The sequence below is a fragment of the Lutra lutra genome, chromosome 2 (assembly GCF_902655055.1).
Source record: "Lutra lutra chromosome 2, mLutLut1.2, whole genome shotgun sequence".
In the NCBI taxonomy this organism is placed as follows: domain Eukaryota; kingdom Metazoa; phylum Chordata; class Mammalia; order Carnivora; family Mustelidae; genus Lutra; species Lutra lutra.
Genome location: NC_062279.1, coordinates 86,760,976 through 86,777,796, shown reverse-complemented (window position 1 = coordinate 86,777,796; position 16,821 = coordinate 86,760,976). Strand labels below are relative to the sequence as shown.

At 39.2% G+C, this 16,821-nt stretch overlaps 1 protein-coding gene across 3 annotated transcripts in view; it reads right to left on the bottom strand.

Annotated features, from left to right (window-relative positions):
* Window positions 1–16,821, bottom strand: part of CDS1 (CDP-diacylglycerol synthase 1) — a 72,999-nt gene that overhangs the window by 30,011 nt on the left and 26,167 nt on the right. For all 3 annotated transcript variants that reach the window (XM_047717865.1, XM_047717867.1, XM_047717866.1), the window contains 3 exons: window positions 15,942–16,038; window positions 8,268–8,365; window positions 5,488–5,627 (listed from right to left, as the gene is read on the bottom strand). In XM_047717865.1, coding sequence (XP_047573821.1) covers window positions 5,488–5,627; window positions 8,268–8,365; window positions 15,942–16,038 — 335 coding nt within the window. The remainder of the gene's footprint in view (window positions 1–5,487; window positions 5,628–8,267; window positions 8,366–15,941; window positions 16,039–16,821) is intronic.

Here is a 16,821-nt window from a genome sequence, read left to right as displayed (position 1 = left end):
TCTGGCTCTGGGATCTTGTTTGTTGGGAGATTTGTAATTACTACTTCAATTTCCTTGCTGGTTATGGATCTGTTCAGATTTTCTATTTCTTTTTGGTTCAGTTTTGGTAGTTTATACCTCTCTAGGAATGCATCCATTTCTTCCAGATTATCTAATTTGTTGGTAGTTGCTCATCGTATGTTCTTATAATTGTTTATATTTCTTTGGTGTTGGTTGTGATCTCTCCTCTTTCATTCACAATTTTATTTGGGTCTTTTTCTCCTTCCTTTGTGATAAGTCTGGCCAGAGGTCTATCAATTTTATTAATTCTTTCAAAGAACCAGCTCCTAATTTCATCAACCTATTCTACTGTGCTTTTGTTTTCTACTTCATTGATTTCTGCTCTGATCTTTATTATTTTTCTTCTCCTGCTGGGTTTAGGATTTATTTGCTGTTCTTTCTCCAGCTCCTTTAGGTGTAGGGTTAGGTTGTGTACTTGAGACCTTCTTATTTCTTGAGAAAGGCCTGTATTGCTATATACTTTTCTCTCAGGACCGCCTTTGCTGTGTCCCACAGATTTTGAACAATTGTGTTTTCATTTTCAATTGTTTCCATGAATATTTTAAATTCTTCTTTAATTTCCTGGTTGACCCATTCGTTCTTTAGTAGGATACTCTTTAGCCTCCATATATTCGAGCTCTTTCCAACTTTCCTCTTGTGATTGAGTTCGAGTTTCAAACCATTGTGGTCCGAAAATATGCAGGGAATGACCCCTATCTTTTGGCACCAGTTGAGATCTGATTTGTGACCCAGGATGTGATCTATTCTGGAGAATGTTCCATGTGCACTGGAGAAGAATTTGTATTCTGTTGCTTTGGGATGGAATGTTCTGAATAAATCTGTGAAGTCCATCTGGTCCAGTGTGTCATTTAAAGCCCTTATTTCCTTGTTGATCTTTTGCTTAGATGATCTGTCCATTTCAGTGAGGGGTGTGTTAAAGTCTCCTACTATTATCAATTACTGTCGATGTGTTTCTTTTATTTTGTTATTAATTGGCTTACATCATCGGCTGCTCCCATTTTAGGAGCATAAATTAGTTATACCATCTCTTAACTTAAAATCACCCAATGGTTTCTTGGGGATAAAATCCAAACCCTTCCTATGACACGTAAGGCTTTTAAAGATGTGGCTCCTGCCCCCCTTTCCAACCTTTAATGCCTGCTCCCAGACTGAACATGCAATCCTCCCTCATTTCCAAGCCTTGCACAGCCACTTCCTCTGCCTGGAATGTCCTTTCCCACTATCCACCTAGCAAATGCCTACTTGTTCTTTACTTTTCGTGACACCTTCCATCTCTTCTCAAAGGCCTCCTACTATCTCCAGCAGAGCAGAGTTCTCCTCACCCTTCATGCACTTATAGGTCCTTCTTCACATTTCAGCAGTGCATGAGGGGACCCATGTCCCACCAATTTGAAGACCCCAGAAAGCATGCTATCAGCCTTACTTCCTTTCCTGTCCTCAACACCATTCATAGTACCTAGCATTCAGAAAGTGCTCACATGTTTGCCGAAAAAATGACACTGATGACTTGCAATGAGCTTTATGATTCCAATAACCTAAAATAACAAGTGATAAGCTATTTCTATGACAGAAACTAGTCAGGAAAAAAAGAAGAACTATTGATTTTACTTTAAAAAACAGAGTCAGGAAGCTTAGCATATGAAGCAAATAATTACTAAAAATTAGAGTATATATCACATGTAAAATAAAACAAAGAGAATAAACTCCATTGTCTTTACCCACTCAGTGGAGCAGTTATTCTCAAATATTAGTAGTTAGCAAATCCCAAAGGGAAAGTAAGAAAAGGAAATCGTAGTCACCTTATTTTCTCACATTCTACTTCCATGATTGCTGTATACAAATCAATAAAGATGTAACTGCAGTTATGAAAAAATGAGATTTAGATGTGCTGAAATAAAAAGCATCCATAAATTGCATTAGGTGGGGGGAAAAATAAAACAGGTACAGAATAGTCCATTCTCGTTTGCATGGAAAAGAGGGTGGAGAGGATATAAACATATAAGCTTGAATACTCAGAAACTCTCTGCAGTACTAGTAGCCAGCCCCTGTGGATTATAAATAAGGCTCTGAGGCAGGAGGGGGATTTCACTGAACACCCTATTTGAGTCCAAATTTTTACTATGGGCATGCATTAGGTTTTTATCTTTCATATCTAGTTAAAACAAACACAACCCACCTAAGGACTCCTGAAGCACTTGGCTTTTGGCACACTCCCTGTTCAGAACCCAGCCATGGTGCTCTCAGACATCCAAGCCCCAAGGAGAGGTCAGACATGTGTGTTCGGGTCAGCGGCTGGCACGGACTGCGGCTGGGAATGAGCCACCTCAGACATCCAGCTCACTCAAGACTTAAATGACAAGCACTACCTCCATATGACTGCAACTGTAAGAGAGGCATGAAGTTAGAGCTGCCCAGTGAAGACAAGCCAATCCACAGGATCAGGAGAGAAAGAGAATAAATTGTTTTAAGTCAAGGGAAAAATAGAAAAACTAGTTAAGGATTTCTGCCTTGAAGTGCAGGTTGATCACATGCATTTATTTCTCTTCTGTCCTGATGGTCCACTAAATTAACATTAAAAGAAATTAAGGTGAGGAGATGCCTGGCTGGCTCAATCAGTAGAGCATGTGACTCTTGATCTAGGGGTTGTGAGTTCAAGTCCCATGCTGGGTGTGGAGACTACTTGGAAAAAAAAAAAAAAAAAGAAAGAAATCAGGGTAAAAACCCATAGAGTGGGGGGAGAAAAAAAAAACAAAACCAAAACTGAAGAAATGTCAAGGAAAAGAGAAGATGCATAGCTACAAAATTGGAAGTTGGAAAACAGGGTAACTCTTAGTAGACCTGAGATATCAGGGATGAGTAGTATTTTCTAGAGAAAACTGAACAGAAAAGACTCAGTGGAAAGCCAGGGCACAGCCTAGACTCCTAGAGTACTAAGTAAAAGTCTACTAATAATGAGTGCAAACTCTAGCCAAAGCAGTCAACTGTGACAATATTTTTAGAAATGTATGAACATTAAACATTTACCTTCCAAGAACATTTCACAGGAAACTACTGGCAGCCATGCTTCTACAAAATAAGGATGTCAACCCAGGAACTGGAAGATGCAGGATAGAAGAAATGAAGTGGCCAAATTAGGAGGATACTGAGGCACTGGGATACAAGCAGACAGTTCATGGGACAGGACTACAGAGTTTCTAGGACATAGGTCTTAAGGTAAAAAGGAAACTGACACACTGATTTGTGTGAACATTGTGAAAAAACTACCAATACACATTGAAAAGACCCAGAAGAGAAATTAAGGATTCTACATGGAAATTTATAGATGTGGAAAGGAGAAGGTGAAGCAGTTACTAAGTTCAGGAAAAACAAAGAGTTGTGTAAGAATAGAAATGCAATCACAGATACCATTCAGTTCTCCAGGAAGTGATATTTTAGGTATCTATTTAACAATGTCAACAATGACAATAACAGTGTGGAGAAGAAAGGTTATAACAAGAAGTCAATAAGTAATGCCCAATATAAATTAAGAAATGGGCATATTACTTAGAAAAATGGGGAAAAATCTGTAAGTAATGGGGTGCAGGTTATTCTTTACATTGTGTTTTAGAACTGATATTTTAAAATAGACATATATTAATGCTACAAATGATTTATACTTTTACTAATCATAATTTTGTTATTCAGCAATTATAAGATCATTTTAATGCTACAAATGATTTATGTTGTCATTAATCATAACTTTGTTATTCAGGAATCACAAAATGATCTTATGAAATAAGGGTTCAGCAGCAGAAGCCAGGATAGGCACTTTTCATGCTAATCATTGTTTTTAAAATTCAAAATACCAATACAGTCTTGTCGGTCTACATATAAATTGAGAAGGTATTGAATTCTTCTCTCTTGTAATAGTAAATAATCCATCCCCAAATCTACCTTACTTAACAATGCAAATCAAACCTCTTGGTTGGATAAGTGTGGTAAACCACTCAAAGGAAAAAAATGTTACAAATGTGCTTTGATAAACACAGAATCAGAGTCAAGTGTTCTTGACTCTCCATATTTTAGCTATTACCAGTCGTCATTAATCTCTATAATCATGATTCTTCTAAACTGATTCAAAATTAAAACTGAATACCTGAAATGAGTAATTTCTTATGACCTTGAAAGAACAGTAATAGCTTTCAATATCTTTTCCCAAGAATGGACCTTATTTAGATGCATTAGTAAGACTCAGAAAACTGGACTACACAAACACACACGCACGCACACACACACACACACACACACACACACATGCAAAAACCCTGAATATAAAAAGAGGAAAACTCTTTAGAAAATATAGGTTCCTCCTACCCCAAAACCAATTCTCTGAAAATTACTACTATCATTTCAGATTGTGTTTCACTTTCTGACTTTCTAGATTCAGAAACAAAGTCAAAACCAGAATATGAAGGCTTTATTAAAGCAGGAACACCATGAAGAACACAACTGAATAAAATGACATACTTCTAGAGGACCTGACATACTCCCCCACACACTCTGTATTTCTAGTTTAATGGGAAATAGAAAAGAGTCACCAGTATTGTGTTCAGTTTCCAAAATTGTGCTGAGAAGAATTTATTTATTTAAAAACTCTTAGGAGCTAAAACAGTAACTATTAAGAGCTAAAGTGAAAATTCAAATAAAGTTCATATCCTCCTTTAAAATGAAAAATAGTGGGGGCACCTGGGTGGCTCAGTCAGTTAAGTGTCTGATTCTTGATTTTGGTTCGGGTCATGATCTCAGGGTGGAGAGATCAAGCCCTGAGCTGGGCTCCATGCTCAGTGGGGAGTCTGCTTGAGAGTCTCTCCTTCCCTCTCTCTCTCTGTCCTTCCCCCTGCTCTCTCTCCCTCTCTAAAATAAATACAATCTTTAAAAATAAAATCATAAAAACAGATGGCAAAGTATACTATAAACAAATGTGTATATATACTTATATATTTATAAATGCATACAAAGGATATATAACAAACCATGTCAGTAAAACTAAATACCTTGATTAATTCTATATGAATACTATTTCCTGGGTACAAATAAAGCAATATATATATATATAAATTTCTTTGTAAATTGTACCTGGTTAACAATCAATAGATATATTTAAGTTTCTTTACTACAATTTCCAAAGAAAATTTTGAAGTCTGTGGACTATTAAAGAACTATGTACTTTTATTAGTCACATGAGGGAGTAACTGCTATTTAAAACCACAATGAGAGAAACACCTTTATACATGGGACAAATAAAAAGAGGAGCTGGGCTAAAATGTAACAAATAAAGGATGTTGTGAATTTAAATCACATAAGTAAAAATAGACATGTAAAATATGTAGCTATAAAATATAAATATGTAGCTATAAGATAGCTACATACCAATACTATTTTCCTTACCTGCCAGATAGAGGGCAAACGATATAAATCTATGGTAGCGAATGAGGAACTGAAGTTGCTCTTCTCTTTGAACAAATGTAGAAAAATAATCAGCCACAGTCTCTCCATAGAAGAAGTAGTTTACACACAGTAGAAAGTACCTATAATTTAAAAACAATTTGCTTTTTAATATTTGAAGCCTTTTTTCCCTCTTAAACTCAACAAAACTATTCTCTACATTTTGATGATGACACAAAGATCCAAAACCAAATTCAGTAGACAGGTTCAAGATATTTCATCAAAACATGTTTTTCTGCTTTTAGTCTTAATTTCAAATGTATCAGTTAACAAAAATTTACTGAATATAGCTCATGCCTCTACTTAGGTAAAAATCGTTTTTTCTTTTTTTTCTTTACTTAAGGTCAAAATCTAATGCCAGAGACAGATAACTGGGAAATAACATAAAAAATACTACACATACACAAACACACACGTTTTCTCTCACAGACATACACAAAGACACACACACACATACACACACATACACATCCAGTACTGTTTATAATGAAAATTCGCTCCCAACTACTCACAGCTCTAAAGCTTTTTAAAAGTGGAGATCCTATGCCAAATTCCCACTGCCCTAAGGAAGATCAACTGGGAAAGCAGGAAGGGGTAATCCAACCTCTGACCTCACTCTTCACTGCCCTGTCCACACTGGTGTCTTTCTCTCTCTCCCCCATGCTCCAGATGGACTTCAGTGGCACAGTGATGCTTAAGAGGTAAAGCAGCAGGGGCGCCTGGGTGGCTCAGTGGGCTAAGCCTCTGCCTTCAGCCGGGTCATGATCTCAGGGTCCTGGGATTGAGCCCCGCATCGGGCTCTCTGCTCAGCGGGGAGCCTGCTTCCCCCTCTTTCTCTGCCTGCCTCTCTGCCTACTTGTGATCTCTGTGTGTCAAATAAATAGACGGAATCTTAAAAAAAAAAAAAAAAAGAGGTAAAGCAGCAGGTAAAAATCTCTAAGAGAAACTTCTTAAAACTGCATAAATCACTTGTCCCTCCACTCAGCTCTGGTATGCTCTTTCCACCCAGGGAAAGGTTGAACCCATGACATTTCGTTGATGGCAGCTAGTGTGAGCCAGGAAAAAAAAAGACTGAGAAACAGTGCCTCAGAGTTCCTCTGTGCCTCATCCTTTGAACATCCTTTGAAGGGCAGAGTCCCCGGTGGCTGGGAGAGCAGAGGGAAAAAGGAGCAATTTCTCTTCTACATGTTATGGATGGAATCTGACCCCACTGTTTTCAAAGTAAAGTATGTTCATTTCTTATCAGCTGCATAACCATGTTCTACTCTCCTACAATGGAAACGGTCTTTGACTCCACTGTAAGGCTATCAAGGCCTACTCTAGACCACCAGCCCAACTTTTTGCCCAGTTCCCTCAGGAGAGCCAGGAATGTCGCTCCATATGCAGCACGTGCCTCTTCATTTCCCCATCTAGAACCCCATCTAGAAGCTGCTGGATGCAGCTTTGCCAATGTAAAATACACTTCTCTATCCAAAACTTGTCTTTATTTCAAGTGATAGTTTCTCACCTTTTCCTCTCTGTGAAGATTTCTACAATCACTGGAGCCCATCCCGACCTGACTTTTTTTCCCCCTACACTTAGAATCAATCAATCCCACCTGGTTTAGCATTCAATTATTCTCCAACTGCTTACTCTACCTAACGTTTCCCATAATTTTGCCCTTCATGAAAAAACCTGTTATAAGGAAAAATCAGCTATCACCAAAACTAAGAAACTATTTTTTGACCCCTTTAAACCCCAAAAGTGATATATTTGTTTTCTTAAGACACTGGACCCTCTGGCTGATACTAATCAAATAACTATATTCAAAGGCATGGCCAGTTAGGTCAATTATGAACAACCATACTAACATGTTTCCTGGTCAAGGTCCTGATAACTAAAAATTGTACCTGAAAAGTTGTAAAAAGATATAGAAAGCTTTAAATATTAAAAAAAAAAAAAAACACTTTATTAAAATCACATGACTTTTTTTAAAACTAATTTTTACATGTATTTAGACCTAAACAATATTTCATGGACTGGTAATTGCCAGTGCTACTTACAAGGCTGCCTTACATGGCCCCCTCAGAGGGTCTTACTCTTCCCTCGGACTACCCTTCATGTACTGTATCTTGGGGCCAGGGCGTGAAGACAAGATCAAACCAGGAACAACAAAGGTAGTAGTCATCTCTCTTCTCACTGCCCTGTGCAACCCTCACGGCCTACCTCCCTGTAGAGGTACTCATCCTGGGCTTTCCTTCCCTTCAACAAATCACTGATCACTCAAAAAACAGAACAGAAAACCCACAACTATTTTCATGTTTCATCTTTGTAGAGATAATCTAAGGGGGAGGTCTCATGTCAACCAAAGCAAACTAAAGCAAAAAAGATCACACATATTTCTAACATTTTATAAAATGTAACTTTCTTAAAATTATAATTATAAATGGTATAAAAATGTGCCCAATATAATGTTTTTTAAAGAGGATAATAGTATATATGTGAGTATATACAGATATAAAGTATCTACAAAGACTTAAAGATGAGATATGAAAATAGTTGTGTTGGGATGGTAGACTTAAAGGTGATTTTCTTCTTTTCAAAATCTAATGCATTATTTTTCTCTTCCTCCAAAAATCAATCTACATGATCAATCATGTGGTACTGACTGATCAGGATGCTTCCTTTACAAACTGTAGAAAAGAGTCACATTTTCATATCTGAAACAGTATTAAAATACTTACCAGCTTAATGTTCTAAACCATGGCAGGTCATAAGAGCGATAGACTCTATAACCTATAGTGATAATTTCATGGAAGCATTTCACTTGGATGCCTAGAACCTGAAACCAAGAGAACACATTAACATACATCACTTAGTGTTTACATTTGTGCTTCATCGTTTAATATGCACTTTGTTATCAAATGTATTTTAAAAATCTTTAGCCTACCCATTTTTAATTATTCTAAATGTTGGTAGTAGAAATTGAATAGTCTATGCTTCTAAGATCAAGTGATATTTTAAAGGGGTAAGCAAATCAGTGTTTTATCCAAAAAGTGAGAGCCCCTTCCTGGGGTAGGAGGTGGTGCTGTAGCTTAAAGTTTGAGGGATACAGTCTAGTTGGTCACAGAGTAGGCTTTATCCGTCATTACTACTTCATTTCTTGGGTTCGTCCTTCCTACAATGAATGATCTTTTTGTCCATTTTGTTTCTTGAGTTACCCCAGGAAAATGATCGTATGTGCAAGTTTGCTTACATATACTTATTTTTAGCCATACATCCTGGTATCCTTTCCAAGGATAAAGATACTGTCAGAACAAATGATTAAAACATATTTCCCCTGCCACCCAGCAGGGTTTGGGCATGGTTTTTTCATTCTCCCAGCTGTGCCAATTCTCACATAGCCAGGTGCATATATCTCTCATCAATCCAAGTGGTGCTACATTGGCAGATCATAAAACAGCCTTCTACATTTGCAGCCACTTCAGCCAGTCACTGTTTCTATACAGTTTTGTTTGCATAGTGTCCTATGTACATTCATAATAAATGGGTTAATATTTATGAAACTTTTTTTGGTGGTCTACTTAGTAGTCCTTCAAACTGTTCTATCCACCAACTGGAGTACAGGTAATCCTTGAGGATGGAGCATCGTAGTCAATGCTTGGCTTAAGTCAATTCTAACACTCAAAGAGCAAGTGGCAAGTGAACACTTATTACCATGAACCAAGAAATTAAAATCTTTGTGAATTAAGTAGACTATTTCAGCCTCTAGAGAGTATACCCAAGGGCTTGATTTTTTATAGCTCTAGAGCTAAGAATGGATTTTATATTTTTAAAACAAAACCCAAACATGATGTGACAGAGAAATAATGTGGTTCCTTAGCCTAAAATATTTTAAACTGCTTCTTTACCTAAAAATCTTACCAAACTCTGATCAAGAAAATACTTTGGTATCTATTTTATTTTTTACTTTTTAAAAGATTTTATTTATTTGATAGAGACACAGTGAGAGAGGAAACACAAGCAGGGGGCGTGGGCGTGGAGAAGTAGGCTCCCCGCTGAGCAGGGAGCCTGATCCAGGACTCAACCCTAGGACTCTGGGACTCAACCCCAGGACCCCGGGACCATGACCTGAGCCAAAGGCAGACACTTAATGACTGAGCCACCCACAGGCCCCTACTTTGGTATTTCTTTTAAAGCTCTCCATAAATTAGCTTTCCCAAAGCTACTGGTCAGGATGTTCTTAGGTTGTGTTTACATGTCCAATCATATACTTAAAACTAATTGTGTCCCCTCAGCCACATGATAAGAAAATATTAGGCCAAACTACTATAAATAGGTTTTTTAAGAAAAAGTCATTACTGCTTTATAACATAAAGACAAGAAGAAATTCGAATAGTGCCTTTCAAATAAACTTTGAATATAATGTCAAAAGTTATTTTCTAAAATAATTACAGAATGAGGACAATGCTAGATGTTAAAATAAAATGGCAAGTCCATGCTATTTATAGAACCAAGGGCTTTTAAAATATCAGATGCACTGATGCAATTTCTATTTGCTAAATGAACACATTTGCTCAAGAACAACCATTAGTACTATACATGGTATTTTACTGCGGGGGGAGAAAGCTACTTTTAATAGCACACATATATGACTGTCAATTACGGTTTGCAAGTAGAATCAATACAGAGCTACTGAGAAAAGAGAAAAGGGGGGTGTTCAAAACAACAAAGCTAAAGTCCTTAAAATATGTGTATATCTTCCAGGCTTGGTGATTACACAGAAACTCATATTCTAGGCCATCAATACCGGTAGGAATGCACACTGGTAGGACTTTGTTGGCCCAACAAATGTGTTAAGAGCCTTAAAAACAGCAACCAATATGAAAATGCCTACTCTGCTAGTTATTGAGGATTCAGAGAAACAATACAGGACATCTGTCTTCAGAGGGCTAGCCTGTCAGGGAAGACACAAGTGGTTACAACACCACATGGAAGTAGGCACATGCAGGTAAGCACAGCCAGACAGAACACCTGTGGCGGGCACTGGGGACAGGCTGCAGTCGGGACAGAGGAAAAGGATACATAGAATCACAAATACAGGAGAGCATGAGGCATGCTAGGGAACTACAAATAGTTCAGAGAGGCTGAGATACAGGGGTGAGAAGCAGAGAGAGGAAAGCCTGGTTACAGAATCACAGCAAACAGTATGAAGGACTACACGAAGGAGTTCATCCTGATCACTAAAGGCCATGATCAGATATATATGTGCTGGGAATAAGAGAGGTGGAAAGAACAGCCTCGAGAGGCAGCAAGAGTAAAGACAGGAAGGCATGCAAGATACTACGACCCTGTCGAGTGCAGATGACACTTTAACTGGGCCACTAGCAGAGGGGGGTAGTATGAAGAGTAAGACATTGAGGAGAGAGAACTGGCTGGATTTGGTGGTTGAGAAAATTGGGGAGCTAAGGGTGACAGGGGAACATGGAATAAAAGCAGGGGAGGTTTTGGGAAAGTAGACAGATTTATGCAGAATGGGGATGGAACAGAAGTTCAGATTTGGATACGCTGAGTCTGAGCTATGTTATTACGGGTTATCCAAACTAAAGTGCTTATTTTCACTTTGGGAAACTATTCAAAGAAAATAATCCTGCATATGAAAAAGTTTTACGTTCTAATATGTTCAGGATAGTGTTATTCACCATAAAGAGAAACCAAAATAGAGCCTGAATGTCTGAAAATAACACAGTAGTTCATAAGTTATGATGCATTCCATTCCACTGAATCCATGAATGTTTTAAACCTGACTGGGGGAGGGTGCCTGGGTAGCTGTTGGTTAAGGGTCTGACTCTTGGTTTCCATTCATGTTATAATTTCATTTTCGTGGGATGGAGTTCCACATCTGGCTCCAAGTTGAGTGAGGAGTGTGCTTCAGATTCTCTCTCCCTCCCCTCTGCTCCTTGGCACACATGCATGCTCTTTTTTTTTTTTTTTTAAGATTTTATTTATTTGACAGAGATCACAAGTAGGTGGAGAGGCAGGCAAAGAGAGAGGAGGAAGTAGGCTCCCTGCTGAGCAGAAACCCTGGTGCAGGGCTCAATACCAGGACCCCGGAATCCATGAACTAAGCCAAAGGCAGAGGCTTTAACCCACTGAGCCACCCAGGCGCCCCCAGGCTCTCTCTTTTAAAGATGTTATTTATTTATTTATTTGAGAGAGAGAGAGAGAGAGAGAGAGAGAGCATGAGAAGGTGGGGGAGGGGCAGAGGGAGAAGCAAACTCCCTACTGGGCAGGGAGCCTGATGTGGGGCTTGATTCCCAGGACCCGAGATCATGACCTGAAACAAAGGCAAATGCTTAAATGACTGAGCTGCCCAGGTACCCCTAAAAAAAATTCTTTTTAAATTAAACTAATGGTTGTAAAGATGGTGGAAAAACACAAAACACTGATATAATATTTAGTTTAAAAAGCAGGATACAAAAGTCTAATCACTTTGAATTACAACATAATTTTTAAAACATAAGAGATAAAAGAAAATATATCAAATAGCAGTATTAATTGGGTGTTGATAGTTGATGATAGGGTTAGGGGTGATCTTCAAAAAATTATCAATTTCCCAATTTTAACACTCTTGTATAACTCTTGCATGTGAAAAAATAAACTATTTAAAACTAAATTATATAATGTGAATTAAAACTTATAGGAGTTTCTAAGAAGATGAGGGAGGAACCTCTTATACTATCTGCCTTTAAATCAAAATATATTTTAGTACCTCCATCATTTAGAAAGTATGACTGCAAGCCATGAATGCAACAACTAAAAAAGTATTTTTTTTTAATTTAAATTTTATTATTTTTTTAAACATATATTTTTATCCCCAGGGGTACAGGTCTATGAATCGCCAGGTTTATACATTTCACAGCACTCACCATAGCACATACCCTCCCCAATGTCCATAACCCCACCCCCCCTCTCCCAACCCCCCTCCCCCCATCAACTCTCTGTTTTGTGAGATTAAGAGTCACTTATGGTTTGTCTCCCTCCCAATCCCATAAAAAAGTATTTTTTTAAAGATTTTATTTATTTATTTGACAGAGAGAGATCACAAGTAGGCAGAGAGCCAGGCAGAGAGAGGAGGAAGCAGGCTCCCTGCTGAGCAGAGAGCCCGATATGGGGCTTGATCCCAGGACAGTGGGATCAAGACCTGAGCTGAAGGCAGAGGCTTTAACCCACTGAGCCACCCAGGTGCCCCTAAAAAAGTATTTTAAGTAGAAGGCTGAACATCTTATTATTTATCTTATGCTAAGGAACATCTTATTATTCATTACTCCTATTAGGAGTTCCATCTTAAAGTAGTAGCTATCATTTCCTAGAAATAAGTTTTCTGTGTTTTTTTTTTTAAGATTTTATTTGTTTATGAGAGAGAGAGAGCACATGCGAGCATGAGAACAGGAGAAGCAGACTCCCCGCCGAGCACGGAGCCCGATGTGGGACTTGATCATGACCTGAGCTGAAGGCAGTCACTTAACCAACTGAGCCACCCAGGCACCCTAGAAATAACTTTTTAATAAAACTCCCTTGAATTAGTCTTTTATGAGTGCTGATATTGTAGGGCAAATGCAAGCTACGTACAATGCATCCTTCTCAAAACATAAATGACCTAGTTAGGGATATGAATATAAGTAAGACTTTAAAGCACGTAAAAGTAATAGTGATTGAGTGCCAACAGTGTGTGCATATGTGTATGTCCACCTACATTTCCTTAACAGGAGTATCATAAATGGGACATAGGTACGTGTGCACATGCACATCTGTGCATGCCTGTGTGTGCGTGCAGGGCAGTAACCTAAATAAAAGCTGAAGTTCAAATCCACTTTCACTAGTCCTTAATATTCTTTGCTGATTGAGCTCACCAATGAAAGGAAGAACTTGTAATAAAATGGTATTTTCCTTTCAAAGGAGAGAAAAGGAACAAGAAAGCCCAAGCACTTTAGGTATGCTTATGATTCTCTTTTTAAAAAATCAGAATCCAAATATGTAAGGATGTCTTTAGAGGTGTTTTGAATTTCCTCACAAATGAGTGGTTAAAAATTAGCCTTTATCCACAAATTGTGGCCCAAGTTACCACACCAAACAGTTTAGTGTGGAGAACAGTCACAGGAAGCCCACCAAACTGGCCAGAGTCTGTGTACTAAGGATACTTGTGTCCTTCAATGACTTAGCTCAAAAACACCTTCTAAAGGGGAATAATGTAAGTGATCCCCAATATTTTCAATGGTTCCCCAGTGCTTTACAAATAAATCCCAAACTTCTTCACATAGTATTGCAGGGCCCTCCAGAATCTGCTCCCCAATTAGTTCTCCAAGTTCAAAGCCCCTGTGTTCCAGGAAAAGGGCATTGTTCACCTTTCCTTGACTCATCTAGCCATTCAGACCTTTGCTCATAGCGCTCACTCCACCCTGATCTACCTCAGGTCAGCTGAAAGGTCCCCTCCTCCACAAAGCCTTACAGAGCTGTCTGCTATCACACCATCCCTCATCCCCCGACCTGCCACTCAGCACACAGCACTGAAAAGTGCTCTGCATACACTCACTCCTGAAAGGCTCAAATTCTGAGGCCAGTGGTGGCTGCCAGCACTCATCGCCCTCCGTGGGTTTACAATGAGAGGACTAGGAGTGGGCTCTCCGCGGGAGTCACACCTGGACAATGGTCACACCGGCCTATCTGGCTTTTAGGCTCAACATCTTCTGCCCTCACATTAAAGTGTTCTATCCATTCTCCATTGTTTCTTTGTAAGAAAAATTTCTCTGTGATGTCAACAAACAGAACAGAGAGAGTGATTGCTTACTCACTGCTGTTACCTTGAGATCCCCAAGGAAGTAAAAAATTAATGAGGGGACAAAAAGAAAGTGAAAGGACTTTATGGTACTAATAAGAGCTGCTTTAAGTGCTTTTAGGAGTTGATGGGATTTTTCCCCACTCATTTCTAATTTCACTTCAGAACTTATTTATTCTTTTATAGACTGAAAGGAAAACCACATCGTACTGCCCATGTTTATGACTATGGACAGGACTGAGCACGAAAGGGAGCAGACAGGTCAGAGAGATAGGCATCTACGTGGGCGACAGCAGCCAGAGAGCAGGGTGGTGGGTGCAACACAGGCTGAACTAGTGCAGAACCCATGATGAAAAAGAAAGAGCAGAAAAGAAGGACACATGCAGCTGGGGGAGAGCAGACTCTCCCCCTGCCCTGCTGAACACGCTCAGCACCCAGACATGCTGCGTGAACCCGGTGAACAGGCACCTTTCTCCTTCTCACTTCCACCACTTTGGGCTTCAGATGTTTCATGCTTCTTTGGATATCGAGGCTTTTATAAATGCGAGTCCTCTGCTGTGACACCCTGCCCCCAAGCTCCCATCTCACCTCACCTGCTCAAGCTTCAAAGTGCAGCACGCGTGCAGGGCAGAACACCTCTGGAAAGCTTCCTGGCTCCCCCCTTGCTCTCACAGCATCTTATTCTTTTTTTTTCAAATGCTTATTGCAGTTTGTAACTATAGTTCTGATCCATTCTTAAAAGTGTAGACAGCAAACTCCCTGAGGGGAGAGACGAGTGTGCTTTTCTCAGCACCCCATATCATACCCCAGAATTAGGGCAATGCCTGGCACATAGCAGGCACTCTGGGAAGCATGTGCTAAATGAATGATTTAAAAGCTTAAACTATCTGTTTGGCAGTAGGACTTGTTAGAGTCCCCATACACAACAAAATCCCAAGTGCCCAGAATGGCTTCTGTTTGCCTCTCCAGTCTCATCCCTAGGTACCTCCAATGCACAGCTTGCAAATCTGCCAACAAACCACATTCTCTCATTACCCCCCATGTCTTGTTTCTGATGTCCCCACCTTGGAATGCCCTCTCCCTTCTTCAGGACTCAACGTTGGCATCCCCTCTTCTGGAAGTCCTCCTTGTTGTATGTCAAACTGATTAGCTACTTTTTTTCCTGTGCTCAACCAACACGTTCTATGACAGCACTCACCCACTTATTTACTATACTATTTATTCATATGGTTACTTCTATGTCTCTGCCATTAGACTGAGTTCTTTGAAGTGAGGGATCTGGCTAAGAGTCCTACATGATAAAGTCATGTGTGTGTGAACTCATTAGCAGTATCTAATGCTTGGCAGAATGTATTTATTATGCATACTTGGTCTCTGCTGAGTGAACACACTGAATGGCTACTTTGCAAACAGAAAAGATTGGTCCAGCTCATTTAATGAACCAGAAAATGCTTAAAAGAATGAAATTCACTATTACCAAACCTTGAATTACCTTCTTTTTTATGACAGGCTCAAATTACTTCAATCATATCTGTGCTGAAAAACAAAGCAAGAGATACTCAGGGAAATGTGAAACACTTACAAGAAGCATCAGCATAAATGATCCCATATAGATGATCAGGAAAAACAATGAAATCATAGTTAGAGTAAGAATTCCACGAATCCACCAGTTTTTCCACCTACAAAGAAAATGTTTATAAAGTTAGTATTTAATGTATTCTTTCTTACAGCTTTTTGTGTGGTTTTAGCATTACCAGACTTATATGGATTTTCGCTAATTCTACTTTAAGAAACCCTTACTTCACCTTATATAATAACCACAAAACAAACACCGAACAAACAGCATTTGTTCACTTACTCAGAGCTAAATTAAGTGTAAAAATTATGTTAGCCAAAGAAAGAAACGAATTTTCGTTCGGTGTGATTAATCACTAGGGTGACTGATGAATCACTAGGCTAGCCAGTGAGATGGTCAATGTGGATATGTGCACATCCCACCAGGGCATTCAGAACGGAAGAAGGCAGGTGCAAAAGTCCTCCGAAAAGATGCACTATCCTTTAGGGTGGTAGGAAAAAAACAATAATGATTTTATTAAGGTGGTTTAAACAGAGAACACAGACTTCTAATGAGAAAAATTAAAGAAAGGTTAATGCAGAAGTGAAACTGCAGAACACAGCGATTTCAATGAAATGAAAAAGACACAAGAAAGTCACTGAGGTCAAGACCAGACTGATGGTTACTTCCTTCTAGTGCTCAGAGTGTGCTGCTGGCTTGCCTCACTTAGGGACAAGGGCCTTAAGAACGAGAGTGTTTCTTCACCCTTGGGCCTTCGCTTGTTCCTTAGAGGGGAACTTCTCTGCTGTATGCCCTGCCAGGCTGAGACTGATCTCCCTTGGACCTCTGGCTGCCAGGAAGGGCTGGGGTTTTGCCCAGTGGCCCTCTCTCCACACCCAGGAGACTC